General features: G+C 38.6%; 2 protein-coding genes across 2 annotated transcripts; both read left to right on the top strand.

Moving 5' to 3' along the window:
* Positions 1 to 613: 613 nt before the first annotated feature.
* On the top strand, positions 614 to 1,042 carry LOC112038638 (uncharacterized). Its single transcript, XM_024071461.1, has one exon. It carries the CDS (start codon positions 614 to 616, stop codon positions 1,040 to 1,042), a length of 429 nt encoding a protein of 142 aa, XP_023927229.1.
* A 14,907-nt stretch (positions 1,043 to 15,949) lies between these two features.
* LOC112038637 (uncharacterized) lies at positions 15,950 to 16,765 on the top strand. Its single transcript, XM_024071459.1, has one exon. The coding sequence runs from the start codon at positions 15,950 to 15,952 to the stop codon at positions 16,763 to 16,765; it is 816 nt and encodes a 271-aa protein (XP_023927227.1).
* The last annotated feature ends 4,228 nt before the right edge of the window (positions 16,766 to 20,993 follow it).

Genomic DNA, 20,993 nt, shown 5'->3' on the forward strand with positions numbered 1-20,993 from the left:
AAGGCATTGGAAAGTGGATATGGTTAAGAGGATTTTTCTTCCTTTTGAGGCTGAAACCATCCTTAACATTCCCCTCAGTTATAATTTGCCAGAAGATAGCATAACTTGGTTGGGAAACAAACGTGGAGTTTTCATTGTCAGGAATGTATATTATGTTGCGCTTCCTATGGTGGAAAATTCCAAGGAGGGCGAGTGTCCAAATGGGGACTCTAGGAATTGCTTATGGAAGAAGGTTTGGCAACTCAAGCTCCCTGCCAAAATCAAAATTTTTGCTTGGAGGTTTTGTATGGATGGGCTGCCCACTAGGCTAAATTTGGCAAAGAGAGGTTTAAATGTGGGGGCTAATTGTCCACTCTGTGAAAAGGCTGTTGAAAGTTCTAGCCATGCCTTAATTTATTGTAGAAAGCTTTGGGATATTTGGTGGAATTGGCAAGATTGTCCAATAAATCTATTGGCTGTAAACAGGTGTTTTGTGGACTTAGCCTTGGAAATATTAGATGCTGGCTCTCCGAATGACCTTGAGACTCTCTTTATTACTACGTGGGCTATTTGGTTTAACAGAAATCAAGTGGTTCATAAGGCTAAAAGCAGTCCCCATTCACAAATCTAGAGCATGGCGGTTCGTACACGAGAGGATTACAAAAATGCTGTTCTGTATTGTCAAGCTCAACAACAACAAGCCTCTGATGTTGGTTGGGCAGCACCTCCTCCGGATGTATATAAGATAAATGTTGATGGTGCTACAGCTGGGATTAGAGGTAGGTCCTCTATTGGTGTGGTTATTCGAGATAGTAGGGGGATGGTTGTTGTTGTGACGTGTAAGGTGCTGAATGGGGACTATGGGGCGGTTGTTACAGAAGCTTTTGCAATAGATGCAGGGGTTAGGTTGGCTATGGAGATGGAGCTTCAACAAATTATTGTGGAGTCTGACTCTTGTGAGGTGGTTGACGCCATTAACGAGAGAAGCTGTAATGGTGAGTTTGGAATGGTCATCCAAGGTTCTTTGGAGCTGCTACGGTCTTTTAGGAGTTGGAAAATGTGACATCTGAAAAGGGACTACAACAGAGTTGCGCATGAGCTGGCTCAGCTAGCCAAGACATCGGGTTCTTCTCAGCTATGGAAAGGAATTGAGTCGCCTGTCATATAGAGCTAAGTGTTAGCTTTGTTTTGTTTTTGTTTTGTCTTTCCTGTTGCTGTGCTCTGTTGTTATCCAATTTCAGTTTAATGAAAATTCAGTTTCAGTTTCAAAAAAAAAAAAAAAAAAACCGCATGCATCTAATAAATTCACTTGAGCCCATTAAGAAACTAAACTAGTACCACTAATTTCTAATTAGCGTGAAGAAGCAAATTTCTAACAACTATTTTTGTTTCTTGTGATTTTTTTTTTTTTTAAATCCTCAAAACCATGGGTGATGTAATGTAATACCAAATTCACTTCTTTCATTTGGACTTGTGTTTAAAGTACTGGATCAATTTACTTTATATAGACGTGGCCCAATTTCCTCTTGTTTCTTTCTTCTTTTCTCCTGATCTCCTCCCATCTTATCAATTTTTTTTTTTATATTTATTTATTGGGCCTAAATGTCAAGACAAAGGCATCTAACTAACCCACATCCTTTAAAAAAATATATTAATCTATTTCTATTTCTATTAACTATATAAAAAGAAGCAGCGCCTCTACGGTATCATTTTGGTTTATTGAGCCACTTTGTCTCTTTTTTTTTTTTTTTTTAGTCTTCTATTTGTACTTTTTTTTCCCTTTTATATATATTATTATACTGACACAATAAATTTCACAATATTTTTACAATTATTAAGGTGTAAATTTTTTATAAGTTAAAATAAAATAATAAAATATGAAACTGTGACCAAGCACAACTGAAAATAAATGTTTTGTAAAAATGTTGTGACATTTGTTAGGTAAATGTGTTAAAGCTATAATATTTTTGGTTTGTTCTATACATACTATTCATCGCCTTTTTTGTTTTTTAGTCATCGATTTGTACTCTTTTTATATATATATATATATATATAAGCGAATAGGCTCATGAATAGTGCTATGAACAATATTTTTGGTTTAGTGACTTGCCTTTTCCCTCCTTTTTTTTTTCCCCCTTCAAGTTCACCAACTTGGTTTGAGCTTTTTTTTTTTTTTTTCTTTTTTTCTTTTTCTTTTTCTTTTTCTTTTTCTTTTTCTTTTAAAGGATCTTTATATATTTACTTTCTACTTGTAATATAAGCTTATATTGTATACACACAAAAAGTAGCAATATTATATACATTTGCAAAAAAAAAATTGTACAAATTTTGCAAATGTGTACAACGTTTACCAATTTTTATGTGTTTACAATATAAATTTACATTATAAGTGCAATGTATGTATGTGTGTGTATATATATATATATATCTTATATATAAAAAGAGTAAATGGGAAAAATTACAGTAATTTCGCATAGTAGTTTTTGTTTGTTTTACTTTCACTGTTTTGCTGGCCCTTTTTTTTTTTTTTTTGGGTGAATGCATAAAGTTGTAATACATTTGCTATATTATTTTTGGTTTTTCCACAATAATTTTCACAACACTTTCATAACAAATCAAATATAGAAAATTGCTATTGGTTCTAATTTAAACTTACCAATGAAACTACTTTTTTTGCCCACCAATAACAACTTGTAGTAACCTACTACTTATAATTTGTTGTGAAAATGTCATGGACATAACATTTTTTTGTGTGAAAAATGTTAAGACATCTTAATGTTGTTACAATATTTTCAAAACTGCTAAGTTGTCAATTCTTTATAAGTTAAAATAAAATATAACAAAATTATAAATGTATTATGAAAATGTTGCGTCATTCTATTGTGTTTTTAGAAATTTTTTGTTGGTTTAATCAACTTTGTTGAGCCAAAATTCACTATTTCACATACAATTTTCTTGTGTTGACTTTTTGTATATTTTTTCTTTACACACTATTTTAAGTAAAAAAAAAACATAGTTTTGCACACAAAAACAAAAACAAAAACTTAGGAAATTTTTTTTTTTTTCATCCTTTATGTTTGGGGTAGTTTACAATTCTTTCTCAAACTTTAAAATCAAGCAATTTTTCCCTTAATATTTTGGAAAAGAGCAAATATGTCATATTATTATTCTCTTAGTTAAAACCTAATGAAAGTTTATGATTCTTAAAATATTTTATTGTGTAATGTCTAAATTACTTCTGCTAAATTTCAACATCTTAATTTTTTTTTTTATGTATTTTGAGTTTTAAATAATAAAAATTCTTAGAAAGTTAGAATGATGATATTTGATGACATAAGCCTTTTGTTATCTTTTCTTTTTTTCTTTTTTTTTTCTTAAATAAATTTCTTAGCAAAACTCAGTTGTTTATTGTTGGAAGATGATGATATTCGTTATCATTCTTAGAAGTTTTTAGAGAATAGATATATTGTCTCTAGCAAGTAGGTACTAAAAAACTATTATAGTTAAATAAAGATTTATATGTTAAATAGCTACCCTAACTTTGTGGTTGATCAAAATTCTTAAACGAATGAGATTAACTTTTTACAACATAATTATCAAAATTCTTAAAATTAATGTCTCTTTTAATTAATGTAAATCTCTATATACTTTAAAAATCAAATGATTCATATTTTTATGTTGTAATAAAAATAAAATCTAGAATTGACATTAACTATCACAGTACTTTTTTTTCCACGGCAAGCACATGTCTTGCACGTGCTGCCCTAACTAGTTTCTATAAAAGTACGTAACCTATATCATACTACTAGTTTAAAGGCCTTACTATAATTAATATAAATATTTCTTTTTCCTGTTAGGTCTTTGAACCAAAAGTAGGTCATGGGTCCTCAAGTGAGTTAGTCCCATCTAATTTATTTTATTATTTATTTATTATTATTATTTTAGGGATAAGGGCCTAAATTTATATATTACGCCTTGGACCTCATCCGAGGATGTTGGCAAGTCCGAGGAGGGACAAGAAGTAATGAGGGATTCTAGTTTAGAGTCTCATGAGTAAGAAAGGGATGAAGGCCGTCCAACACGTATGCAACGACGAAAATGACCTCCATAGAAGCTCCAGTATTAGAAGTGTGCCTCATGAACACATGAGAAGGCAGGGAACCCAAAAATATCTAGGGGAAAGCTGTTACCTTCGTATTAAATGCACTGCAGCTACTTTTGGCTACATTTATATGGAGAAGACCCCTGAACAGTGCTTCCTTGGCTAACCTAACTCACAGAGAGCTAGAAGAGGTGTCTGATACGATAGGCACTCAAGTAGTGGCTTGGACGATTGACAAATAGAGAGTCAGGATCATCAAGAAGGAGATATATAATGTAAGAGATCCCTGAAGGAAAAAAAGGGAGAAAAAGAAAGAAAGAATACTGTAGCAATCAAAGTTGCATTTGTAATCAGTCCTATTGATTTATACTAAGGTTTGCCTCTTCGGACAGGGAATTCATTCAGTCCTATGTATCTTGTACTTGCCTGATCATCTTTTAAATCCATGCTAGCCATTGTAAAATTCATTAGGGCCTAGTTTTTTGACCCACTCTCTACAAATTTATTATACTGGGCTCACTGGGCTAATATCCCACACATCTTGGGTTTTGGGCTGCTAATCTTGTCCTAACAATTGGTGCCATCTGTGGGAAGAACTTGTGCGATAGTGAGTGTGGCAGTTAACTATGATAGGATTAGGTCCACACCAAGCAGAATCTATGGGATCTCGGCATGGTGACCCCTTTGTCAACCTTGAACAGAGATGTAATCATGAAGGAAGTGTGCATACCCCACCTATTGATAGGAGTTAGCCTCAAGGTAGAAGCCACATCTCCTATGCAAAGAGCAATAAGGGCATGCAATTGGAGATTGACTAGTTGAAGAGAGAGTTGCGCCACGCACGGCGAAAGGGAACCCCCTCTAACTCAGAGGCTTCTTCTGATAATGAAAGGGACGCTAGTTATAGGCAAAGGTCTTAAACCCCGCCTAGCAAATCTTTCTCCTACGAGGAAGAACGCCGTTAGGAACGAAGGATCAGAAGCCCTCCATGTAAAGGCATGGGAAACGACACTATAAGTAGGGCCTTGGACCAAATCTCTAAGTCACCCTTCATAGGCAAAATCGAAGGGGCTAAACTTCCTCGATGATTCAATCAGCCCACCTTCACCATGTACAGTGGTAGGATAGACCCTGTGGAACATGTGAGCTACTTTAATCAGAGAATGGCTGTCCATTCTAAGGACGAAGCTTTGATGTGTAAGGTTTTCCCATCCAGTTTAGGACCCGTTGCGATGAGATGGTTCGACAGCCTGAGGGCAGATTCCATAAGTTCTTTTAAAGAACTCACCCAGGCGTTTGGCTCCCGGTTTGTTACCTATAGCAGGTCCCTCAGCCCTTCGCTTCCCTGCTATCCTTAAGCATGCGAGAGGGAGAAACCCTAAAAATGTACTCTGATAGATACTGGGAGATATTCAATGAGATAGATGGTGACTTTGATGATGTAGCCATCAGTACTTTCAAGCTCGATCTCCAGGCCGAGCACGGTTTGAGGAAATCTCTGACTAGCAAACATGTCACCAGTGTGTGCCAACTTATGGACTGAATAGACAAGTATAAAAAGGTTGAGGAAGATCAGCAGCAAGGGAAAAGAAAGGATAAGGTTTTCCCTCAGGAGAGAAGGGATTTCAGGTCGGACCGGTAAAATAGCAACTGACCATAGAGAGATTTTATTGGATAGTCAAGACCTGCCAATCTTTAGGCAGTCAATGCTGTGTTCCAAAAGTCGGTGCATCAAGTTCTGGAGAAGATTAGGAACGAGCCATTTTTTAAATGGCCAAATAAAACGGTGGGAAACCCCACAAGGCGTAACCACAAACTCTATTACCAATACCACCAAGACCATGGACACACTACAGAAGATTGTAGAAGTCTGTAGGACCACCTAGACCAGCTCTTCTGTGAAGAAAAGTTAAAGCAACTCTTGCACCACCCTAGTGGTCAGGGTGGCCAGGCAAACTTAGAATCCTGGAGAGATGCTTCTTTAAGACCCCCCTTAGGAACGATAAATGTCATTTTCGCTGCTCTAGGGAGAACTGGGTTCTGCCCTTCCAAAGTGATGTCTGTGGCTCGGCAATCTGCTGAGGACGCTAATCAAGAGCCAAAGAAGGCTAGATTAGAAATTCAACTGGCTTTTGGGCTTCTTAGATGAGGATAAAATCAGAACAATCCAACCCTATGATGATACTTTGGTAGTTACCCTTAGGATTGGGAGATATGATGTCAAAAGGGTGATGGTGGATCAAGGCAGTGGTGCCGAGATAATATACCCCAACCTGTACAAGGGGCTGAACTTGAGACTCAAGGACCTAACACCCTACAGCTCGCCCCTAGTGAGTTTTGATGGAAAGGTTGTCATGCCGAAGAGCCAAATTAGACTACCTGTGCAGACTGGTTCAGAAGTACTGGAGGTGAACTTCATTGTGGTGGACGCGTATTCACCTTACACCGCCATTATGGCTAGGCCTTGGCTTCATACCCTAGGAGCCGTTTCTTCTACTCTGCATCAGAAGGTGAAATACCTATTCAGAGGCTAGTTTAAGAAGATCTTGGGAAATCAATTTGTGGCTAGGTAATGCTTGGTAGCTTCCATCTGGCATTAGCCCGAGGTCGAGTCCTTGGCCAATGCCGAAAGGGGCTCATAGCAATTAAAAGCTCCTGCGTTGCTTGTCGATGGGTCGGTCGAGGAGGGGAAATGTGAAAATTTGATGAAGGTTGTTATTAGTGACGATCCAAAGAAATTCTTTCAGATTGGGGCTCAGCTTCCTCTTCCAGATGAGGAAGAGCTGGTAGAGTTCCTTAGAAAAAATGTCGATGTCTTCGCATGGAGTGCTTACAAAGCCTTAGGGGTGGACCCGAACTTCATTTGTCATCATCTAAATGTTAATCCGTCTGTCACTTCCAAGAGGCAACCTCCTTGGTGCTCCCCCATTTCTTTTAGCACACACAATTATTGTCCTAACTCAGCTTCCACTTAAAGCTCTACTCCGGAGAGTTGATTACATGGGGAAGATTGCTAAATGGGCTATGGTGCTAGGGGCTTTCAACATCAAATACATGCCTCGCACTTCTATCAAGGTTCAAGTCCGCGCGAATTTAGTAGCTAAGTTTGTTGAATCCTCGTTAGAAGAAGAAACGAAAACACAACATATGGATGGAAAATCGATTGGCATGATCTCCCAACAGGGCCCCCTATCTTGGAAAGTGTACATTGATAGTGCAGCAAATCAGAGAGGTTCCGGAGTGGGGTTAGTACTAGTATCCCCCGAAAGGATCACCATCAAGAAATCATTAAGATTGGGATTCTCGGCCACTAATGACAAAGTTGAATATGAGACTCTGCTAATGGGAATGGCCATGGTGTGAAAAATGGGCAAAAATGCTGTAGATATGTTCTCAGACTCCAGATTGGTCGTTGGAAAAGTGAAAGGAAAGTTTGAAGCGAGGGATGAAAGAATGTAGGAGTACTTGAGTCAAGTTAGGCACCTACAATCAGAATTCGAATCTTTCAACCTGTTGCATATCCCCAAGAGTAGAAACACACACGTCAATTCCCTAGCCACGCTTGCAACCTCTTTGGCGCAAAGCTTACCTCGGGTCATCCTCATAGAAGACCTGTGCAAGCCCACAAAGATGAACAGAGAGGTGGTTCATGTTCACCAGGTTAGGGTAGGGCCTAGCTGGATGGACCCCACAGTACCGTTCTTAAAAAAGGACACCCTACCCGAGAAGAAATCAAAAGTGGACAAAGTACGTAGAAAGGTTCCTCGGTTCTAGTTGTCCAAGGACCAAAAGTTATATATACGCTCCTTTTTTGGGCCACATTTGCTATGCATACATCCTAAGGCAACAGAATTACTCTTTGAGGAGTTACATAAGGGAATTTGCGAGAGCTACACCGGAGGTAGATCTCTGGCGCACAAAGCCATCACTTAAGGTTATTGGTGGCCAAATATGTAAACGGAAGTACAAAAGTATGTAAAGAAGTATGACCAATGTCAAAAATTCACATCAAACATACACCAACTGGGGGGAGCACTTAATCCACTGTCCAGCCCTTGACCGTTCACTTAATGGGGCTTAGATATAATGGGCCCTTTCCCTAAGGCAACAAGAAACAAGAGATACCTGCTGGTCGGCAAGGACTACTTCACTAAGTAGGTCAAAGCTGAGCCTTTAGCAAATATCAGAGACGTGGATGCCAAGAAGTTTGTATGAAAGAATATCGTCACACGATTCGGAGTCCTTCGTACCCTTATCTCGAACAACGGCCTTCAATTCGATAGCAAATCTTTCAGGAGATACTGCTGTGACTTGGGAATTACAAATAGATATTCTACCCCAGCCTATCCCCAAGGAAATGGACAAGCCGAGACTGTTAACAAGGTCATCATAAGCAGACTCAAGAAGAGATTGGACGATGTGAAGGAAAAATAGGTGCAAGAGCTGCCGCATGTCCTGTGGACATACCACACTACACCTCGCAGGTCAACAGGGGAGACTCCTTTCTCAATGACATATAGAGCCAAAGTCATTATCCCTTTAGAGACGCTGAGGACAAGTACTTTTGATTTGAGTAATAACAACGGATTGTTGGAAAAAAGCCCAGACTTGATTGAGGAGAGGAGAGAAAATGCAATGGTCCAACTGGCATACTACCAACACAAGCTTAAGCAAGGTTATGATGCCAATGTAAAGCTGAAACCATTAGTGCCTAGTAACTTGGTGTTGAGAAAGGTTTTGGGTGCTGCAAAGAACCCAACGTGGGGAAAGCTAGGGCCCAATTGGGAAATACCATATCGCATCACCTCGGTGGCTGGTATCGAGGCATATTTTCTAGAAGACTTAGATGAAGATGTAATACCACGCTCGTGGAATGTAAACAACCTGAAAATGTATTATTATTAATGAAAGTCTCTTTTGTCAATATGTTCATTTATTGCTTGTCTTTATTTGATTCGGCCCTCATTACAGAAAGAGCAATTTGCAGTGCAAATATAGGGTAAATCTCTTCATTGTTGGTACTTAGTCAAATTACTTACAGTAGTAGCGGGGTTGTTGTTAGCGTCTGTTAAAACAAAAGTGGCAACATGTCAAGTTTATTCGTAATAACAATAAGTTTGAAAGTATGAAAAGCAAAGACACAAGAGATTGAGAGAAAAGTCCATTCATTAATCAAAAGTAGGTACATTACAAATGGTGGCAGAAGCCACAACAAAAAATTAACAATACAACTACAATGAAAAAGAAAGATCCTACAACTACTTTTCTGTGGGTTGAGAGCCTTTCTTGGGATCAGTGGCCTTAAGAGTGGCATCCCCAATATCAGACTTAGACTTAACTGCCCTAGCTTGGGAGACCACATCCTTGGTGGCAAGGGTATCCTCGGAGGGAGTACCTTTGGTTAAGGGTAGGACCTCCTTGCCCTTCCTTACTACCCCTGGGGGGATCTCAGCATCTACAATAGGGTCTTGGATATTGGAAACCTGCTCAAAAGGAGGAAGAGATAGAACAGTGGTCATAAGGAGGTTAACTGGAGCTTTTCAAATGTGTATAGGGAAGAATATGTTCTCAGCCTTCCTCAGCTCGAAGTTAGCAAGGACCCTCGCACTGTTGAGCGCCTCCATCTAGGACTTAATGCAGTAGTCCCTGCACACTTTAGCTACCTCCTCAGCCAGCCTTTTTTCGTATCCTCCACCCCACGTTCATATGATGCGTTCACTGCAACCTCCGTAGTCTCCTTGGCCACTTACGCTGCCTCTTTGGCTGCATCCTTGACCTTCTATAACTCAGCCCTAAGGTTTAGAACTAACTATTTTTGGATGGCCAAGTTTATCTCTGTGGTGTAGAGCTGCTTACGTTGGTCCTTGGCTTAGGCCTCAGCATTCTTAAGACCAGCAAGGGCATTCAAGCAAGCCTTGTCCGCCTCTTTCAACTTGTTGCCCACCTTTGCATGCTCCTCTTTAAGAGCTCCAAGAGCCTTCTCAACCTCCTACCGAGAGTGGGCTTCAGCTTCAACCTTATTATGAGCATTCCAAACCCACTCCTTGGCCACATAAACTTGTTGAGTGACTTGTGCAATAGTAGCAAAGGGATCAGATAAAAAGAAAAATAGTGATGATGACACTAATGAGTGAAAGAGCTTTTTAGTATGTGATTTAGAAAAATAGAAATTAACTTACCATGGCAAAGTCCCTCTTCAACGACATGAAGAGCTCTGGTTGCCTAGTACGTTTGAGAGTCTCCATATCCCTTGGGAGAAGAAGAGGCTGCTCCAGAGCTTTAGCCAAGTGGGTTGCATGCCCTCTCTGGGAATCCCAGATGGTAGAATCCCAAGAGATGGGGGCTCCATCCAACTCTATCCGGGGAGCCCAGGTGCGCTGTTGTCGGCAAACTTCAACATCCTCCCTACTATCAACGGAGGTGGCCTTCTTGTCCCTAGGGTCTTTAGTCTTCTACTATTTGGTGCCCTTCTATGGGGCCACCTCGCCTTCTTCCAATTCTTGCACCGTCCTTTTCTTCTTCAGGTTTTGCATGGCCTGCAGTTCGAGATTAGTGGGAGAAGGAGGAGGAGTGAGCAAATCAGTAGGAATTTAGGTCTTGGGGACATCTTTCGAAGTTGCCCCCTTGTTCCTGTTGGCTATTAGCCCTTTCAAGCTTGGTCTTTTCTTTGAATCCATCTCTTCCTCTTCCTCTAAACTTGTGTCAGCATGGGCAACAATTAGTTTGGACTGGTGAGCTGTAGAGAGTCTGTTGGACTTGGTGTCAGAATCTAAGAGCTCCACAAGCTTGCCTGGTGCTTCCTCCTCTATGAAATGGAAATTGTCTATCTCTTCTTTAAGAGATAAATAGGATGATACTATCCCTTCTTCTATTGTGGCTGCTTAGGGCAGAACCTGTGAGAGTGGTATTGCGAACTGTGGAAGGTTCTGTCGGGGTGGCAGTATGACCGGTGAAAGATCGTGAAGGGCTAAGAAACCCGATTTTGATACATCAATCCGAGCAAGCCGCTAGTCACCTGCTCTTATGGCGTGGCCTACTTCTTGGTATATTTCTGAAAGCCGCTAGTCACCTTAAAGCTAGTTTTGCTCTCAGTTGCCCGTCTGCACTTACGAATATCTCAGACCTTAACAGATAATTGAGGGCCTCGACGTTGGTCATACTGAGCCGAGGTGCTATGTAATCTTTGTCTACAAAAGTAGCTGAAGAGCAAAACATGTTTAGAAAATCAAAATTTGTCATCAAAAGAAAGCAAAATGAAAGAGCAATAATAACATGGTTCGGGTTAAAGAATCAAATTCTTTTGCTAAGGGACATAGCTTTAAGGTATCTCACCTGGCTCTCCCTCTTAGGCTGGACATTGAAAGCCATCATGCCACGCCCCCGAAGCAATTAAGTAGTCGTCTTTCATCCCCTTGTTAGATTTGGGGAGACACGAGATGAGCCTAACAACATCAGATTAGGATTTGAGGTAAAATCCTACACCTTTGAGATTGTAGCACTTGTACATGTGGACCATATCGTGCTGACTGAGTCCCAAGCCCAGATACTCATTAAGAGCATCAACACAACCTAAGACCCTAAATAGATTGGGTGTGCATTGGTATGGGCAGATCCTACGGCTGAGGAGGTAGTCCCGTGTTATCCTACCTATAGGGAGAGTCATCCCCCCCTCTATGAAAGCTATCATAAGGATGATGACTTCCCCATCCTCTCTATATGTCACTATTTGTTTAGAAGAGCAGTATCGCAGGGCTACTTCCTGTGGTATATGATATTTATCCTTAAAGGCCTCTATTTTGGCAGGAGAGTCTACTAGGTGCTTAAATCTACCCGTCCGGACGGGTTAAAGGAAAGCAACTAAAATTGGTGAATGAAGAAATAAGAACTAGAAGGCCGAGAAGATGGGCCGAGAAGAAAAAGAGAAGCTTAAAGAAGTACAAACGTACGAGAACTAAGATATGTGCTAATCCCTAAAACTTTCAAGAAAATTTTCGGAGATTTCTTAAGGAAATGGTATGGGAGGCTTGGTAATTCGGAGAGCTTTGTGAGCTTAAGTGCTTAGGATCTCTGGAGAGTTTAGAGGCTTGTAAAATGAGGAAAGTGATTTCTCCAGATGCTTTATATAAAGGGTAGGATTGAGTGGGAGTTATCCTGCTTAAAACCCAAGGAAAAACTTCAGCCATTAGATTTGCGCCCCGTCGTTGGATGTGGGGAACATAACACCGTTTGGAGCAATTAATGATGCATCGTAAACCACGAAGCGTCAGTAGCAATCTTGTGGTGCGTAAAACGGCATTTTTGCACATGTGAACCAGAGAGATAAATGGTTTTGTCTTTTAAAGATTAAAACCCTTCCTTTTCTCCTCGGATGAGAAGGAAAAACTGGAGTTTTAAAGGGCTATTGTGGGGATAAGGGCCCAAATTTATATATTGGGCCTTGGGCCTCATCCGAGGATGCTGGCATGTCCGAGAAGAGACAAGAAGTAATGAGGGATTTCAGTTTAGAGTCTCATGAGTAAGAAAGGGGTGAAGGCAGTCCGAGGAGGAATTCCTCCTCGGCTATGACAAATATGGTTCAAACACGTATGCCAACAACGAAAATGACCTCCATAGAAGCTCCAACATTAGAAGTGTGCCTCATGAACACACAAGAAGGTAGAGAACCCAAAACGATCTAAGGGAAAGCTGCTACCTCCGTATTAAATGTACTGCAGCTACTTTTCTGCCCCCATTTATGTGGAGAAGACCCTTGAACAGTGCTTCCTTGGCTACTGCAACTCACAAAGAGCCAGAAAATGTGTCTAATAGGACGGGCACTTAAGTGGTGGCTTGGACGATTGACAAATGAGGGTCAAGATCACTGAGAAGAAGATATATAATGTAAGAGATCCCTGAAGAAAAAAAAGGAGAAAAGAGAGAGAAATAATACTGTAGCAATCAAAGTTGCATTTGTAATTAGTCTTATTGATTTATTCTAAGGTTTGCCTCCTTGGATAGGGAATTCATTCGGTCCTATGTGTCTTGTACTTACCTGATCATCTTTTAAATCCATGCTAGCTGTTGTAAAATTCATTAGGGCCTAGTTCTTTGACCTACTCTCTACAAATTTATTGTACTGGACTCACTAGGCCAATATCCCCACACATCTTGGGTTTTGGGCTGCAAATTGTGTCCTTACAATTATTATTATTATTATATTAAAGAGATAATTACACATAACCCACCTGTGGTTTGGGCGAAAGTCACTTTGCCTACCAGTGGTTTGAAAAGTATCACTTAACCCATCTAAGGTATGTTTCCGTCACTCTCCGTAACCCACTTCGGTCTCCGCCGTTACTAAAACACCTTTTGAACCCAAAACAGAACATAACGAGAATCAAAACACTAAAAAATCAAAAGCTTTTCGAGAGAGAAACCCGAGATGCGATCAACTTGTTCTTCGTGGTTTGGAGCGTCTGGAGGGGGAGAAAACACTTTGTTCGCATCATCGAAGCTAGGCAAGGTATGTGTGACTGCTGTTCATTTGCATTTGGGTTCTTCCACCCATGTTTTTTATCATGACCCACCCATGTAGTTAGGTTTTGCTATTCATCTGCACATTTAAATTTTTTTTTTTTTTTTGTATGTTAAATGTGGATTTTGCTATTTATATGTAGAATCACGTAGGATTAGATGTACTGCTATGGTTGTTTATATAATGCATATACCTAAAAGAATCATGTTTATTTGTCAATGATTGCACTTGTTTATGAACTGTGGGTACTGTGGTCCCTATGAATTTGTTGGGAATTTGGTTTTGGATGTGCTTTATGTCTTTTGTCTGTGTGTTGTTGTCTTGTTGTCTCTTTTGGTTTTTTTTCATTTTCTGCATGTCAGTGTGTAAACAAACTATATTTGAATTGTAGATGGTTGACTTCACATTTGACATTGAAATTCATGTTGGGGGATGTTTTGTGGAGGAGCCAACCATTAAATATGTAGGTGGGTCTGTACGTTTACTGACAGAGATTGACCATGACAAGTTGAGTTTCTTTGAAATTCGGGATTTATGCCATCTAGTTGGTGCTCCTAAAGAACACAGTATATATAAGTATTTACTTCCTGAAAGTGATCTACAGGATGATTTAAGAGACATAGAAACAGATGCAAATGTCCTAAACATGACTACCCTTCATAGGGCATGGCCAGTTGAAAAAATCATAATCTATACTGAAATAAATGTAGAGCCACTAGCAGTTGAGTATCCTGATCGAGGGGGAGTGGCAGATGGTAGTGTAGGTGTTGGAGGGGGTGGTAGATGGTGGTGTAGGTGGTGATGGGCTTGGAGGTGTGGCAGATGGCAGTATAGGTGGTAATGGGCTTGAGGGTGTGGCAGATGGTGTAGGTGGTGATGTAGATGGTGATGTAAGTGGTTTAGGTGGTGATGCAGTAAGGGATGAAATAGATTTGGACAGTGATTATGATGAAGATGATGAGAATGATAAAGAAGAAGATGTTGAAGATGTTAAGATTGGTGCAAGAGATAAAGAACAAAATGTTGAAGGAGATGATGATGGGCTTGATGATGATTGGCTAAATGAAGGCCTAGAGGGGGATGACTTTGGTGATGATATATTTGCTGCTCAAAACTCAGCTCCACAAGGTTCTGCTCCCAATACAGCCTCAAAATCAAGCAATGCATTCCATGCAGACCCTGAGTGGGCTAAGCCAGCCTTTGAGGATGACCTGGTAAGCATGGATGGATCTGATGATGAGCAGGTAGCTGAGCAAGTAGAGTTTAATGCTAAGAGTGACATGAGAAATGTTGTACAGAAGAAGGAGATGAAGTTTCTTAATGCAAAGGTGTTTAGAGTTGCTTTGAGGGAGTATGCAGTCAAAAAACCTGTTGACATCAAATTCAAGCTTAATGAGAGAACCAAGATACTAGTTCATTGCAAGAATGGGTGTGGGTTGAGATGTTATGCATCTCAAATAAGTGGAGAGCTAACATTTCAAATTAAGACGTTGACTAATGACTGTACTTGCCCCAAATCTTTTAAAAATAGTCAAGCAACATCAGCTTATGTTGCTAAGAGGTTCATTGAGGATTTTAGCAAAAATCCAAATTGGGAGGTGAGTGGTGTACACAACCATATGATGCAAAATTTATCTGTTGACCTAAGCGTAAACTAAGTGTATAGGTCAAAGAGAAAGGCAAAGGATTTGATTAATGGAGATGAGCAATTGCAATATGGTGTCCTTAGGGACTATGCACAAATGATAACCATTGTAGACAACGGGAGTAGGGTTATACTGCAGACAAATATGGCTGATGAGACTTCCCAGCCAAAATTTAAGAGGATGTATGTTAGGTTCAATGCTTAGAAGGTAGGATTTCTAGGTGGATGCAGGTCATTTATAGGTTTAGATGGTTGTCACATAAAGCACAGATTTGGTGGGCAAATCTTATCTGCCACTGCTAAGGATGCAAATGACAACATTTTTCTAGTAGCTATGGCTGTTGTGGAACAAAAAACCAGGGAGTTTTGGATATGGTTTTTGAAATTTTTTGCTGATGATATAGGGAGGCCAGAGGAGCTTCAATTGGTCTTCATTTTTGATAGGCAAAAGGTATGCAAGTTTTGTTTTGTTTTGTTCAGTTACACTTGAATAGTTTACTTTGTTTGCTGAACTAACTTGTTTTGTTTGTTTGTTTGCTTATTTGTAGAGGCTTGTACTTGCAATAGAGACACTATTCCCTACTGTGGAGCATAGATACTGTGTAAAACACATCTACAACAATTTCAAAATTGATCACAAGGAATAGAGTTGAAGGATGCACTGTGGAGGTGTGCTGCTGCCAAAACAGTAAGGGAGCTTGAGAGATGCATGCAGTACATAAGGGATTTGGATGAAAAGGCATACGAATATCTTGCAAACATTGCACCTGCACAGTGGACAAGGTCACACTTTAGTACTAGGGTCTTAATAGATTGTTTGGTAAATAATTTGAGTGAATCTTTTAATGCAATGATATTGAGGTCTAGGGACAAGCCTATCTTGGCAATGTTGGAGTGGATTAGGGTTAGACTTATGACTAGGCTTTACACAAAAAGGAAAGGGATACAGAAGTATGCTGGAAAGTTGTGTCAAAGCATACAAGATAGGTTGGAGAAATTGAAGGTTGCAAGTAAGTCATTTAGTGCTACTCCAGCTGGGAGTTTCCTTTATGAGGTAGGTAGTCAGTATGAAAGGCATGTAGTTGATTTGGTGAAGAGGACATGTAGCTGTAGGTTTTGGGACTTAAATGACATTCCCTGCAAATATGCCATAACAGCCATTTATACAAACATTGAGATACTAGAAGACTATACCCACCCATGCTATTTGAAAGAAACTTACATGGAGATATACAAGGAGGTACTTCCTCCCATGCCTGGCCAGTCAGAATGGGCTGAAACTAGACAGCCTGCTCCCCTAGCACCTCACATATACAAACCACTAGCCAGACCACCCAAGCAAAGAAAGAGGGCTTCTGATGAGCCTAGGAACCCTTACAAAGCAAGTAAGCTGAACAGACCTGTAAGATGTGGGAAATGCAAAAAGGAAGGGCATAACTCAAGAGGGTGCAAGGTTGGCATCACTGGGGAGACACCATGGCAGAGGAGACAGAGACTTGCAAGAGAAAAGGCTATAAGTAATTAGGATTAAAATGAAAAAAAAAAAAAAAAAAAAAAAAAAAAAAATGTGTATATATATATATATATATATGTAGCTGGCCTTGGAATGTGTTTTTTTTGTAATTAAGGTACAATACACTCCAACATGGAAGTTGTGGTATTACAATATGTATGGAACAATATTTGTCCAAACTAGATTATATGAAAGTTTATTTATTGCTACTACAGATTGTGTCCAAGTAGATTTTTCCAATATAGATTGTATTGAAGTTGTTATTGTGGAATGGTTGTTATGGTATGCACAAGTCATTGATAATTGACATTATTTGTTCAAACTAAATTATATGAAAATTTATTTATTGCTACTACAAATTGTCTCCAAGTATATTTTTCCAATATAGATTGTATCGAAGTTGTTATTGTGGTATGGTTGTTATGGTATGCACAAGTTATTGATAATTGACATTATTTGTTCAAACTAAATTATATGGAAGTTTATTTATTGCTACTACAGATTGTGTCCAAGTATATTTTTCCAATATAGTGTATGGAAGTCTTTATTGTGGAATGGTTGTTATGGTATGCACAGGTCATTGATAATTGACCAATACTTCTTTCATTATATGCCCACAAACTAGTGGCATGACCAATATTTCTTTCATTGAATAGTTGTTATGGTATGCACAAAATACTCAATAATTGACCAATTCTTCATTCATTGACACATCAAAACATTACATCAGTAGGCTAGTACTATTACAATGCAAATTCATTAACACCATTGCCATAACTATCTCTATTAACCAACTAACTACATCAGGGCAACAATCTAGGTCTCTTCACTCCAGAGAACTCAATTGAGCCAAAACACAATAGCATAACAATAACAAAAAAGATCCATGACAAAATGCATGCAGACTTCCACATTCTCTGCTTCTCTTCAGCAAACATGGCTTTTTCCTTAACTTTTGCACAGACAGCTCGAGCCTTTCTCTCCCTCTCTTTGGCTTTGGCTTCCTCTTCAAGAGCCTTTTCTGCCATTTTCCTAGCTTCTTCTGCCATTTTCAGAGCTATCATTTCCCTCTCATTGGCAAGTTGGAGAGCACTCTGAAGCCTAGACATCTTCTCTAAAGCCAAAGGTGCAGTTTTATTCCCACGAGGATAGGTTGGGTTAAAAAGCTACACAAAGAAAGGACACTTACGACCAACCTTATAACAGCTACAACCCAAGAACCTCCCAAAATTATACAAACTCAAACTTGTTCTCAAAACACAAGTCTGCTCATTGCACATATGTTCACATGAACTCGAGAAATTACCACTTGATGAAGACATATTAACAGAACACGATTCCTGGGAAGTACAAATTTAGACTTTCACATTGTAAGTTCGCACTTGAACAAAATTTGAAACCCTAAATCAATAACAGACACAAATACGTGGGTGGGTCGCGATGAACAGCAGTCACATATACCTTGCCTAGCTTCAATGATGCAAAACAAGTGTTTTCTCCCCCTCCTGACGCTCCAGATGCTCCAAACCACGAAGAACAAGCTGATCGCACCTCGGGTCTCTCTCTTGAATAGTTTTTGAGTTTTGGGTGTTTTGATTCTCGTTAGGTTCTGTTTTAGGGTTAAAAGGTGTTTTTGTAACGGCAGAGACTGAGGTGGGTTATGGAGAGTGACGGAAACATACCTCAGGTGGGTTAAGTGATACTTTTCAAACCACGGGTAGGCAAAGTGATTTTCGCCCAAACCACAAGTGGGTTATGTGTAATTATCCCTTTAAAGTATTAATGATTTATTCAAGCGATGAATTAGGAGGAAATGGTTGCATCGAATGGCCATATCATCCAAGGAATTCTAGCTGGATTGGGAGGCTTCAGGTCAATAAAATTTCAGCATACAAAGAGAGAAAATATTGGAAGGGAATTTGCTGATTTGGAAGGGAGTTGAGGCATCAACAATGTTGCATCATCAACTGCATCAAGATTGTCTTAGGTTGTAGTGCAAATATCTCAACCTTTATTGGGGCATTACTTAATTTTTTTTAGTTGAAATGCAACAATGATTTAGAATTATTAAAAAAAGAGTTTCATATGTTTTCATATTCTCTCTCTCTCTCTCTCTCTTGCTTGCTAAAGATAAGTCATTAATTTTAGAAGTGTTTAAAACATATATTCAGTAAATTGATGATATTGCATAATTTGAACATTTTATTCTAAAAGAAAGATGAGGATTTAAAGAACTCTACCAAATAGATTATCTTAGCAGATCTAGATGATCATGATATATCCTAAAACAAAATAAAGTAAATCTCATTTGTAAAAGTTTTTTTTTTCAAAAGAAAATATTTTTCATTTTGTGAATATTATATACGTATATATTAATTTATTGTACTTTTAAAATTGATCTATCAAATTTTTACTAGTACCTTTTCTACATCTTTTTTTTTTTTTAAACATATTCTTAATTTTTATTTAAAACTATAGCTTGTAATCAAAAAAAAAAAAAAAAAAAAAAAAAAAAAAGGCCCTTGTATTGTATGGACCCAAGTAAGTCGGCAACAGCAAGAACCCATTATAGGCAACTGGTCAGATTGTGGATTTGATTTTTTAACTTTTGCTAGATTGACTTCATATCCATCTCTTCTTCATCATCGAGCTTACATAAACATGCTCAGGAAAATGAAAATAAAAAAAACGTACCAACATAAGAGACTGAATCCTCTTGAACTGGGGCTCGTCCATTAGCTAGGCAGAGCATTGCTTCACGACTAAAACCTTCAAACGCGCAAATTAAAATAGAAGGATCAGTAAAACAAAACAAGGAATTCGAAGTTAAAACCAACTGAGCAACTTGCAGGGAATTTTACTGACCAATCTTTTGGGTGTATAAGAGAATTCACATTAGTCTTTGTAAAATAGAATAAGTCCCACATTTAGCCCAACCCACCCTCAAAACCTCCTACATCAATCTATATATTGATGTGGAAAAATACATTTGTGCTAAAGTTATCGTAGCTTTGCAAATGTAAATTTTAATAATTCTTTACATGTTTTGGTTTGACTATTAAAGGAGAGAGAGAGAGATTATTTGAGATAATTGTAAAAAATAGATAAAGAAATAGTATTTTAATGAAATGCAGTATAAAATAGATAATTTGATATGAATTTTTTTTAAGCAAGTACGTAAAATAGAAAAAATATATTCTTATGCCAAAATAAATATAAATTTTTGCACGAACTGATGTAAATACTCTAAATGTCCATTCGAAATTGGGTAGCTTGCGTTTTGCAAATTGTAATTTGAGGATGGTCATTTGGAACTAGAGATTCAAATTAGATAGGAATACACGAAATGGGATGTCAACAATGTTAATTTTTACTTCATCCAAAAAGATTGTATCTCAAGACACCATTAGAGTTAAAAGGTAGCCATACCAAATAATCCAGCAAATTTGATGACTAACATGATTCCTTTGCACAAGTTCAAGAATTGCTTGAACTAAAAAATTGTTTGTAGTCTATGGTTGTCTTCTAAAGGCTTTGGTGGGAAGTGGGAACGGTGGAAGCGTTTTTGTTTGAGGTTTGATCCAATTCAAGACAGACAGAGATTTGTTACCTTGGGCTTGAATTTAAATTAAATCCCTTTGTATGTCAATTAACACAGCTCACATTTCGAATCCTATTAATTTTTTATTACGATATGGGAACAACGCCACCTTGCATCACAAGCCAAGTTTGGATTTATACATACACAGCTAACCGTGGACTTGTTAATTAAAAGTGTAATTAATTTAGGTGTATTTAGGGTCAAGGTTTTGTGAGAGGGAAAATTCTTAGGTAGTCCAGGAGCACGGAGAAATGGTACTCCCTCCTCTCATATTTATAGTGGACCCCACCATGAATGTGAGAGGAGGGAGTATCATTCTCTACACTTCGGGAGTACCATTTTCTATACTCCGGGAGTATCTAAGAATTACTCTTGTGAGGAGCTTTTTGCGCTATCATTATAATCTCCTTATTTTCATAATGAAGCTTTCTACTTCATATCACTCGTGTACATACCTAGGACTAAAATTGAACCACATAAATATTTATATTCTTTGTGTGATTGATCATTTTGTATTTCTATTTTACATAAACTCACGGTAATTAATTACACCTTCACCTACAACAAATACATTAGTTTCAAAACTTTTGCCATCTCAACATTCTATAGACACCCTCTTCCTTATTGTATTCCAGATTT

Source organism: Quercus suber, unplaced genomic scaffold, assembly GCF_002906115.3.
Source record: "Quercus suber isolate HL8 unplaced genomic scaffold, Cork oak 2.0 scaffold_2, whole genome shotgun sequence".
Taxonomy (NCBI): Eukaryota; Viridiplantae; Streptophyta; class Magnoliopsida; order Fagales; family Fagaceae; genus Quercus; species Quercus suber.

Excerpts from the sequence above, each read along its gene's own strand:
- LOC112038638 (XM_024071461.1), top strand. The coding sequence starts at position 614 with ATGGCGGTTCGTACACGAGAGGATTACAAAAATGCTGTTCTGTATTGT.
- LOC112038637 (XM_024071459.1), top strand. The coding sequence starts at position 15,950 with ATGCAGTACATAAGGGATTTGGATGAAAAGGCATACGAATATCTTGCA.